General features: G+C 40.4%; 1 protein-coding gene across 1 annotated transcript in view; it reads right to left on the reverse strand.

Moving 5' to 3' along the window:
- Nucleotides 1-5899: 5899 nt before the first annotated feature.
- The window catches only part of LOC147708705 (uncharacterized), a 389106-nt gene continuing 382687 nt past the window's right edge, over nucleotides 5900-12318 (reverse strand). Inside the window, exon 12 of the mRNA XM_086927355.1 lies at nucleotides 5900-7682. Within this exon, the coding sequence (XP_086783481.1) occupies nucleotides 6264-7682 (1419 nt within the window). The 3' untranslated portion in view covers nucleotides 5900-6263. The remainder of the gene's footprint in view (nucleotides 7683-12318) is intronic.

The raw sequence follows: 12318 nt of genomic DNA on the forward strand, positions 1-12318 counted from the left end.
GACATGGCTATCTGCAAATCAGTCTGACCCTGTGCCTCATGGGAACAGTCCAGCCCGAACTGCCAAGCCATGTCTTTCCTGGACCGGAAACAAGCTTCCGAAGACCGGTTTCTGGCATTCCAGCCGTCTTCGGCCCGGCTTGCTTGAATCCAGTGGCAAAGTGAGCAAGGGACTCACGTCTGAGCATACCCTGCCACACTTATGGCGGCCAAAAGCGGTACAAAAGGGGGTGGTGATGGACGGAGCATCTGAATCAATCAAACACTCACACCCAGTCAAAAGATCTGGGTTTAATCCATCACCGTTCTTTAGCCCACTCTGCCACCCCAGTTCAGACATGGCTATATGCAAATCAGTCTGACCCTGTGCCTCATGGGAACAGTCCAGCCCGAACTGCCAAGCCATGTCTTTCCTGGACCGGAAACAAGCTTCCGAAGACCGGTTTCTGGCATTCCAGCCGTCTTCAGCCCGGCTTGCTTGAATACAGTGGCAAAGTGAGCAAGGGACTCACGTCTGAGCATACCCTGCCACACGTATGGCGGCCAAAAGCGGTACAAAAGGGGGTGGTGATGGACGGAGCATCTGAATCAATCAAACACTCACACCCAGTCAAAAGATCTGGGTTTAATCCATCACCGTTCTTTAGCCCACTCTGCCACCCCAGTTCAGACATGGCTATATGCAAATCAGTCTGACCCTGTGCCTCATGGGAACAGTCCAGCCCGAACTGCCAAGCCATGTCTTTCCTGGACTGGAAACAAGCTTCCGAAGACCGGTTTCTGGCATTCCAGCCGTCTTTAGCCCGGCTTGCTTGAATCCAGTGGCAAAGTGAGCAAGGGACTCACGTCTGAGCATACCCTGCCACACTTATGGCGGCCAATCCAAGAGGTTCAAACTGAAACTAATCACATTTGATAAGCCTGCAGAGAATAAAAAAGGACTATGCAACAAAGTCATGGAACTTGTGCCTCTTGAAACCCAAATTGCAACAGTTCGTCAAGAAACACCTGTCTACAATGATGTAGCCTCGGACTATACAAATATGAAAAAGGAAGAAGCAACTACAAAGATTAATAACAATCCTGATGCCACCCAAACTATTGACAGAACTGCATCTGGCTACTTCATCAATTTCGATGACTTTTCTGATGATCCAAGTGAACATGAAGAAAAGCCAGCAAACAAATCTTTCAAAGACAAAATTACAGAACTCTTTCATCAACTTGGGGAAACATATCTGATTTCACCGTGGATTGAATTGTGGATTGTGTTAGGTGTACTTTTCCTCCTGCTCTGGCTCATTTTGGTTCTAAGCTTGGGAAGAATGATTGATGGAAAATACAGTACAATGGACACAGCAAGTCAGAACATCAACTTTGTTCTAAAACCTCTCAGATCATCTCACTTTGAAAAAAGAGAACTATCATCAGTGAACATCACAGCCATTCCTATACCTGGTGGTGTAGCGTGGGACACTACTGATTACGACATCTATGGCCCGGTTGAACTCTTGAAATATCCACATCAATTCAAGATTTCTTTAAGTGACTTTGTATCACCTAGTACTTTCTCTGATGATTGGGACTTTGAAAATATTAACAATATGATGTCAGATTTAGAAATGTCAGCTAAATATACAGAACATGATTATTTACAAGGTTCATCAAATTATGAAGAAATGTATTGCTATAATCATTATGGGCATCACTACTTACATAAATCAGCAAATCCTAGAAATGTTTTAATGTATAATCAATGGGAACATTGTCCAACTCCGCCGAAAGGCAGCTCAAAAACATTTTAGGAAAAATTCCCATACATTTCAGGATTTAATATCACTGATCCAGAAACGTTTTATTTTAAAATTATTAATAAGACAGGAATGAAAAACATGTTGACAAATACTAAACTGATTTATTCTGAAAAGTTTTATGAAAAAAATGTCTACGTTTGGTTTTGAATTTTGGAAAAACAACATTGAGACAAAAACAGTTTGGGGTACAAAAGAATGGCAGGTACAAGGTTTAGAATCATTATTCAGAGCCTGCATGATCCCAGAACAAATAATGTTCCTGAATGACACCATTCAACAAACGACCTGTCTTGGCCTAGCCAGGATAAAAGATTTAAACAACCCGTCTACATGGTCAAGAGTGATTTGCATATGGCCATGTCTGAACTGGGGTGGCTTGGTGAGCAAAATAACGATGGATTAAACCCAGATCTGTGACTGGGAGATGAATGTTTTGCCATTGTGCAACATACCGCCCACCATCTTATGTGTTTTGCTGTTCACCCTATGTGGGAAGGGTATGCCCAGACGTGGGTCCCGTGCTCACCACGTCACTGGAGTCAAGCTATCTTGGCTGAAGACGGTTGATAGCCAGAAACCGGTCCTAGCGTGCTTGATTCCGGTCCAGGGAAGACATGGCTTGGCAGTTCGGGCTGGACTGTTCCCATGAGGCACAGGGTCAAGACTGATTTGCATATGCCCATGTCTGAACTGGGGTGGCTTGGTGAGAAAAATAACGATGGATTAAACCCAGATCTGTGACTGGGAGTGAATGTTTTGCCATTGTGGTACATCCGGCCCATCATGTTGTGTGTTTTGCTGTTCACCCTATGTGGGAAGGGTATGCCCAGACGTGGGTCTCGTGCTCACCACGTCACTGGAGTCAAGATATCCTGGCTGAAGATGGCTGATAGCCAGAAACCGATCCTAGGATGCTTGATTCCGGTCCAGGGAAGACATGGCTTGGCAGTTCGGGCTGGACTGTTCCCATGAGGCACAGGGTCAAGACTGATTTGCATATGCCCATGTCAGAAATGGGGTGGCTTGGTGAGCAAAATAACAATGGATTAAACCCAGATCTGTGACTGGGGGTGAATGTTTTGCCATTGTGCAACATTCCGTCCATCATCTTGTGTGTTTTGCTGTTCACCCTATGTGGAAAGGGTATGGCCAGACGTGGGTCCTGTGCTCACCACGTCACTGGAGTCAAGCTATCCTGGCTGAAGATGGCTGATAGCCAGAAACCGGTCCTAGGATGCTTGATTCCGGTCCAGGGAAGACATGGCTTGGCAGTTCAGTCTGGACTGTTCCCATGAGGCACAGGGTCAAGACCGATTTGCATATGGCCATGTCTGAACTGGGGTGGCTTGGTGAGCAAAATAATGATGGATTAAACCCAGATCTGTGACTGGGGGTGAATGTTTTTCCATTGTGCAACATTCTGTCCATCATCTTGTGTGTTTTGCCTGTTACCCTATGTGAGGAGGGTATGCCCAGACGTTGGTCCCGTGCTCACCACGTCACTGGAGTCAAGATATCCTGGCTGATGACAGCTGATAGCCAGAAACCAGTCCTAAGATGCTTGATTCCGGTACAGGGAGGACATGGCTTGGCAGTTCGGGCTGAACTGTTCCCATGAGGCACAGGGTCAAGACTGATTTGCATATGGTCATGTCTGAACTGGGGTGGCTTGGTGAGCAAAATAACGATGGATTAAACCCAGATCTGTGAGAGGGGGGTGAATATTTTGCCATTGAGCAACATTCCATCCATCATCTTGTGTGTTTTGCTGTTCACCCTATGTGGGAAGGGTATGCCCAGACGTGGGTCCCATACTCACCACGTCACTGGAGTCAAGCTATCCTGGCTGAAGACGGCCGATAGCCAGAAACCGGTCCTAGGATGCTCGATTCCGGTCCAGGGAAGACATGGCTTGGCAGTTCAGGCTGGACTGTTCCCATCAGGCACAGGGTCAAGACTGATTTGCACAGCCATTACGCAACATTCCGTCTACATCTTGTGTGTTTTTCAGTTTCCTTTGTGTCAATTATATTTAGTGCAGTTATGCTCCTTTTACAAGTTCCGCTGATCCAAATGCCTAATATCAAGGACTGGATGCTAAAAAGGTGTGTTGAGTGCCCTTCAAGACTGCCCGAGGAAATGGCAACTCCTCCCAGTAGCCATGGCGCCACCCTTTATCGAATAATGCACGTGAGGGGTAACAAGCAGCTATTTTTAGAGGGTCACAGCTAGGAGGAAAAAAACACAAAAGGAAAAAATCTCCTTTGCCAACCTAAGTAAATCTTGATTAAAGATGAAGAGAACACTGGTGATAACAGTAAATTCCTCCTCAACATCACGAAAGAAAAAAGAGGGAAGCTGAATCAAGGAATGATCCAACCCAAGAAGAAAAAATCAGGGACAAGGATAAATAGCAAGGGGGCATTAAGCATGAAGAAAAATCAGGGTAGTTAATGTGCTATCATTGATCATTCCCTTCCAAGCACTCCCTAATATATGCTTGAAACAGGTACTGATATCACAGGAAGAAACTGTTCAACATCTTGAACTGAGAAACTACAGTAACTTGCAAAGCGTTTGCCACCTTCTTTGAAATAGCATTTTGTAATTCTCAGCTCTGCTCACCCTTAGAAAATTCATTAAGTTAGTTGCATATTAGAGGTGAGGTGAATCCTCCATCACAAATGTGACACTTCCGGCAATGCTGACACACTATATCACAAATACCTTGACCATACTGCTTGGTTTGATACAGGGAGGCTGTAATGTGTTATGACTGACGGTCTCCTATATTACTATCGCATGAGACCGCTGTAGAGATCTGAGTCTGTATTTCTCCTATAGCCCACTGCGGATGTTTTAATTTATTTGTAACTGCTTTTCACTTGGAGTCTGCATCATGGGTGCAAGTTCAGTGTATGTTTGTAAAATTTACTGGGATAAATTGCACATTATCACTGTTGGCCCTGTGCCCAACTCACCTTGCGCCTGTCAATCAGCATCTTACTGTTTGTTAAAAAAAAAATCCTGAAATTCACTGAAAAAAACAAAGGTTAAAGTGTAGTTATACTTAGGAATTGTAATAAAATGTTACTTCACATTTAAAAAAAGACCTTAAGACATTCACTGAAAAAATAACAGAGCTTAAGGGGACGTTCTAGTTTGGTAAAAAATGTCAGTTAAAACATTCCGTTTTCAATAAATAAAACTGAATGAAATCCACCATTATGGTTCTCAAGTAACTATAACTCGTGCCTTCGCCATGCATGATTAATTACCTTACATATTGCATCACTCATGACATGTTCAATCACATCATAGATAACATCACTGCAACATCACTAATGACATCAGTGATGACAAGACTGTGCTCTGTTCAAAATAGGAAGATGCTCAGACCCCACGAACCCCGCTGGAAATCTAAGATCTGTCCTTCTGATCTGCAGTAGCTCGTGTCTTTGTGGTTGTCCAGTATAAGTGCCCTACATTATGGGAGGGCAACAAATCTGTGTTGTTGGAACAAATGGGAATACAAATTTCGAAGACACTATAGAGGAAGGAATTTTTTTTTGCACTTGATATTCAGCAAGGCAAAAAAAGTCTTGAATCAAGCTGGTTAGTAAAGAAGGAGGACACAAGCTTTGTTGAGCTGGAAGAAAAAGATGGGTGCATCATGTCTGATCCTACTTAATTTACCAACAGATCGGTGAACGTATAAACCGCACAATATGAGAATCCAGTACCATGCTACTGCGCAATATCACTATTTTTCCATTCACATTTGAAAAGATATATATTGAGGATATGTTTACTCAGATTTAAAATAATTATAATAACTCATTTGAGCACAAACATTAAACAAAATGTGTTTTTGAAAACTATGTGAAACACTGCCTGAATTACTAAAATTAGCAAGAAAAATGAATTGTTAGCATAATTATAAACCGCTGTAGAATTTCTTCATAACATAAAAATGTAACACTAATACAATTTTCTTTAACCATGTAATGGCTTAACAGCAATGGAGTGGATGGTGGGACTTACAGTCGTGGAAAAAAACATGTATTTTTCATTCTTTTTCAATGGTCCTCAGGATATAATTTTCCGTTGGATTGCTTTCCTGGTGGATATCCTTTCCAAGGTTATTCCAAAATCTCCAGTAGTTTAAATATTGATGAAGGAGGATTGAAATATATTTTTCTTCTTTCGCTGGAAGTGTATTGGACTTCTTCAGATTTCAGAGCGGAGTTGTCATAAGAAAAAGTGGAAGGCATTGGGGGGGAACTGTTTTTTAGAGAGGTAGGCAAGAGGAAAGGGGTATTTGGTCATAGGAGAATAATTTTCATTGTTCTCCTGAAAGGTTTATAATGGACAAATTTGTCATTATTAGATTATCAGAGAAGTCCATATATTCCCACAAAAAAGGCAAGATTTTTTGTAAATTTCTTTATTACATTTGGAAAGCAATTACAAGTGCAATGTTGTGTAAATATTCTATCTGACTAAGTTTTCCATAGTCTGCCACTGCTTGTTTTAGTCTACTTCTTAGATCTTTGATTCTTTTGCAACTTGTTGCTTGCATTTCACCTGACAGGCACTGTGCAATTTTGGATTCTTGAAAAGACTGTTCTTTTTGGATTGTAGATAAACATTTCCACAAAGAGCAATGTTTTATGCTAATTGTCTGGGAGAAGGCATTGTGCCATTCCTCTATTTTACTATTCATTTGTGGTGTGTCTTCTTGTACTGACTGCATGTAATTCCACAGTTCTATCGCAAACTCTGGGGTTTTTCTACCAGTTCTGGAAAACCGTCCGACCCAGTTGTCCTCAAAATAGTTTAACATTTGTGCAAGCATTTCTTGATTTTCACTATAAAAATGTGTGGTTTGTAATTCCTCATAGGTTGAGATAACATCCCGTGGTGGAACAAATGCAAGGCTGCATAGTAGCTTTAAATTGTGGGCCAAAAGGCTGTCTGTACTGTACTTCAGTTGTAGGTCATGTCTTTGAATGCTCCTCCAAATAGCTTGCATGAAATGGTAGTAGCAACCTTGAATCTGGATCTCTGGGAAAACACTTTTTACTGCATTCATTGCATTTACATCAAAATCCATAATACACGTTTTTGGTGGATTTACGGTCAGTTCTTTGATTCTTTGAAACATAACTTTGTATGTGCTTAGTATTGTATCAGGTAGTAAGGCATAGACCAGTGGAAATGTTTCTGTTTTAATATAACCATGTACAGTATAGAGTTGTTTGAATGGCTCAGGGCATGTTTTGAATGTCCCGTCAACTTGCCAAATTTCACTTGCTCGTAAGTAAGCAAGGTTCCTTTCGGTTGCAAATAATAAAATATGTTCATTCTCACTGCTGCATTCCAACTGAAGGAATCTGTCACCATTAATAGTAACCCTGAATTTTTCAGGAATTAGAAAATCAGACAGGTTGTGTGGTATTTTTGGCAAATAGCCTTCGATTACTTTCCTTTTCTTAATTCTACGTTTTAGCAAGGAAGGCCGAGGTAATTCTCCAGCAATGTGAAAAGGGACATTTGAACAGGCGTCTGTTATAATTGAACTTGTAGCTTCTTCCTTTTCTTGGGCTTTTTGTTTTATTTCATTTATTTTCTGTTTCACTATAATTTTGCCTGGAGAGGGAACATGATTATGTTCGGTTTTGTGCACAACTGCATCATCTCTTGTGTTAACCCGTGCTCTGCATTTTGTTGTATGGTATTCACTGCACTTCCACAGTATTTTGCTGCCATATTCCTTCTCTCTATTGTATATATAACCTCCATAGATTAACTGTTTGTTTCCCCTTTGCGATGTAATATATTTTAGAGCCATATTTTTAGTTTTTTCCTGAAAAAACAAAAATCACAAATCTCTGTTTTAGTATTGCTTTTTTATTATTTAAAATTGTTTGAATAAAGAAGTTAGTAAACATATATAAACAGGGTATTAATTTCCATGACAAATTAAAAAGGTTAAACAAACTATGAAATCCACATTTGTGTTTGGCTTCTTCACAGTTATCCCGCACTATAATGTAAACAATTTGTACATCAGCATAAGCAGAGTTTAACAAAACTCCCTCCTATGCTACCACCATCAATCCTTGCAGCATCTTATTCAAATAAGAAAGTTGGGTGAATAAAATCAGTGGGCCAATGAAAAACAGTAAAAGATGGAGACAGCCATTACACTTTGTTACCCATGCTCAGCTGATAAAAAAGGACTTGTCATACCCTTTATTTTCAACTCCCTACTCTCTGATCTCATTTACACTGTCTATATAGCAACTTTGATGCCTCCGGATGAATGGCCTAAAGATTGTCAATATCTCCACCATGCTAAGAAGGCATGCAAGCCACAAATAACTGGACAGTCCTTGGATAGATTGTTTAGCGAACAGACCAACTTGTCCACAGCAACCAGATTAAAAATTCATACACACCAAAGAACAAGCAAAGGTGTCAGCTCTAGTGATAGAAAACAATAGTCAACTTTCCCACATTTTGGATATATTGTGAAATAAATCTCATTAGGATGTCCTCAATGATTCTACCTCAGGCTTCCTAGCTAGAGGGGCTATGTCTATATAGTTGCCCAGCTTTGGCCAGCTCATTAATATGTGCAACTATGTAGCTGAATCTACACATCTGCTCATAGAATTCCCAGGTCATTTTTGTGATCATCTTTTCACTTTCAAGAGCACTAAATACCACACATACATTCTGAATTGTTAGGCATAGATGTTAATCGCAAAGAGAGCAATGTCAAACCTTTTCTAGTACACACAGATTCCAAACCTTCATTACACAGGACTATTATAAGTTAATGTGGGTGGTGCATTCCATTTAAGTCAACTCATAATGCAAGCCTTTTTCAACCACAAACCAAAAATGCAGAGCAGTGCTACATAACTCTGTCCACCTCCCCCCCAAAAGGTTCAGTTAAGAAGCGTACTAATGCCATTGGCTGTTTGCCTGTCTAGCCAAATTGCATTAACATGCATGAAAGTCTAGTCAAATGCCTGCTTCTGGGTGAGTGCTGCAAGTATCTAGAGAAGATATAAATTCTTCAGCAGGCCTATTGCGGTCATCGTAAGTGTGGAAGTATTTCTGAGTCAATTCAGAAATGTATTACGCTTTACTGACAAGTCATTACTGGAGCTCTCAAACATGCAAGAGTAGCTCAAAAGTCAATCTCACTTTTCCTGTTAGTAGTTCTGACATTTCCCATCGGATTACTGACACATAACTGAAAACAGCAGTATCATGAAACGAAAATATTGTGCAAAAATATAATTTACAAAAATATTGTGTTCATATACTTCTAATGGTAAATACAAATATACCCCCCAAAAATCTCGTTCCACACTAACATCGTTAAAAAACAAACAAAATATTTGTTTTTCTATGTACATTATTTAAGATAGTAAATATAATATAATGTAAATTAAATAAATGTAAAAAAATGTAATTCTATATATAAAGACATACTTCTATAAATACATGCATATATATATGTGAGTATGTTTATATATATATACACGATGTTACACTATATTGTACATTATATTAAAATGTTTTATTTACTACTACAAAAAGCATTATATATATATATATATATATATATATATATATATATATATATATATATATATATATATGTATATATATTAGCAGCCCGTCTCGACTTTGTCCGGGTATGAATTGCTACATTGTCCGGGTATGAATTGCTGCCGGCCAGTAGTATATTGTTTTGTAGGATTTCGTTTTGATAGCATTTCTTATCTGTGACAGGCCTGTGAAACGCTCTGATTCACAGTGCACTGCTGATGCACTTAATAATGCGCGTTCAGTAGTGTGTGAACTCGAGTTTCCCTTCTTTATTTTTCCTTGCAATATTATATAGCGCAAACTCAAAAACATGGCATGAGCACAATTTACATTACAAAAGAAAACAGTCATTTGTGGTAGGCATGGGGAGACAACGCGATTTGCCTGGAATCACAGGATGTTGAGCTGATGCTGAGATTTGAACGAAGCTCCCCAGCTCTAAAGTTCGCAATTCTAGAACTTGTGGCGGGTGGTGTGTCTAAAAGTGTATGTCGGAGCTGGCCATCAATGAGAGAGATCTGTGCATTTTTCAAATGGGTGGTGAAAAAATATGAGTATGTTGCTGGAGATATGGGCCATGCCACCAATGTACTTACCGGGGGAGGGTAAACACCCATTATTACGCAACTTTCTTTCCGCATACCATCACTCTGCATACTTTCATTACGAAAGTACCATGACTCCGCAATGCCATTATAACGCATGGCATTACATTTTATATGCTTTTACCACGCATACATTTACAACGAAATTCGTTGTAGATGCATGAATGGTAAAAGTATGTTTTTAAAAAAAATATTTGGATATGGTAAGTATGGTTGTAGGGGTATATGTTTTGGGGTACTGAGGTATATGTTTTGGGGTATTTGGGTATTTTAAGGGTTCAGATATAGTTTTGGGTATGGGGTACAGGGGTAGTTTTAGGGATTAGGGATAGGTATGGGTTTTGGGGTACAGGGGTATTTTTAGGGTTCAGGGCTAGGTTTGGGGTTTGGGGTACAGGGGTATTTTTAGGGTTCATGGCTAGGTTTGGGTTTTGTGGTTCAGAGGTATTTTAGGGTTCAGGGGTAGGTTTGGGTTTTGGGGTACAGGGTTATTTTTAGGGTTCAGGGCTAGGTTTGGGATTTGGGGTACAGGGATATTTTTAGGGTTCAGGGGTAGGTTTGGGGTACAGGGGTATTTTAAGGGTTCAGGGCTAGGTTTGGGTTTTGGGGTACGTGGTATTTTTAGGGTTCAGGGCTAGGTTTGGGTTTTGGGGTACAGGGGTATTTTTAGGGTTCAGAGGTAGGTTTGGGTTTTGAGGTACAGGGGTATTTTTAGGGTTCAGGGGTAGGTTTGGGTTTTGGGGTACAGGGTATTTTAAGGGTTCAGGGCTAGGTTTGAGTTTTGGGGTACAGGGGTATTTTAGGGTTCAGGGCTAGGTTTGGGTTTTGGGGTACAGGGGTATTTTAGGGTTCAGGGGTAGGTTTGGGTTTTGGGGTACAGTGGTATTTTTAGGGTTCAGGGCTAGGTTTGGGTTTTGGGGTACAGGGGTATTTTAGGGTTCAGGGGTAGGTTTGGGTTTTGGGGTACAGCGGTATTTTTAGGGTTCAGGGGTAGGTTTGGGTTGTGAGGTACAGGGGTATTTATATAGTTCATGGCTAGGTTTGGGTTTTGGGGTACAGGGGTATTTTTATGGTTTAGGGATAGGTTTACAGGGTATATTTATAGGGTTAAGATGGGTTAGTGTTGAAGGGTGTTGGGGTATTTTAAAGAGTAAGGGTGGGTTATGATTATGGGGTGCAGGGGTATTTAAAGGAAGCAGGGTGGGATTAGCACATGATATGAGACATGGCATGAAGGGCGGAACGTACCACATGCCCCCAGCGTTTGTCACGCCCCCAGCACACGCCCACAGCACAAAGCAGACACGCCCACAAGGGACTACTTTGCTGGCACGGTTATTTTACCTTTTAAATGTATATGGTGGGCGTCTGCATAGCCTATGTCCTTCTGCTGCAACTGCCCTTTCCAACGCTGTATTGGGTGTTGTGATTGGTGCTGTGGTTCCTGAGATTACCTGCCTCAAAGGTTTGGGCTCTCTCTTTATTATATTAGTATGGCTATATATATATATATATATTCACTAAAAAAAACCATAGGTTTCAGGCATGTTATAGTTAGAAATTAGCATTTAAAAAACATTAGAAATTCACTGAAAAAAACATAGGTTTCAGGGGTGTTATTGTTAGTTGGACCTTTCACTCGTACAAAACCATAGAAATACCCCGGTTATAGTTAGTTCAGCTAACTATAACTCGCGTGACCGCAATGCACTGCTGATGACATCACATAATACATCACTCATGACAACACTGATGACATCTCAAATGACATCACTCATGACATCATCCAGTGAAAGTGTGTTTTATGAAAATTAAATATGTTTTATATATGTATATCTCAAGGTCAATGGAAGAATAAATGGGTATATAAGTGTCTAAATGGATGATTTTGTTTGTAAAATTGATTGTATAACTGACTGATTAAGTGTATCTTAGTGAATACATGGGTTAGTGAGCAATGTTTAAATATGTAAATATCTGTATCAGTCTTTCACTTTGTGTAGAAGTGGCTGCATGGGTTGGTGAGTAGCTACATGAGTGTCTATATGGGTTATTAGTTGGATTTTTGAGTATCAGTATGAGTGTCTGAGTGTCTGTATGGATAAGTGGGGGTTATAACTTAGTGCATAGATGCATGAATGAGTGACTCACTGTTTGTATGAGTTGAAGACAGCATGTGTGCAGGACTGTATAGGTGGATGAATGTGTGTATGGGTGTGTTAGTGAGTGAATGACTGTCTCCATAGTGTATTTATAAGTAACTACATA

The sequence above is a fragment of the Lissotriton vulgaris genome, chromosome 6, assembly GCF_964263255.1.
Source record: "Lissotriton vulgaris chromosome 6, aLisVul1.2, whole genome shotgun sequence".
NCBI classification, from domain to species: domain Eukaryota; kingdom Metazoa; phylum Chordata; class Amphibia; order Caudata; family Salamandridae; genus Lissotriton; species Lissotriton vulgaris.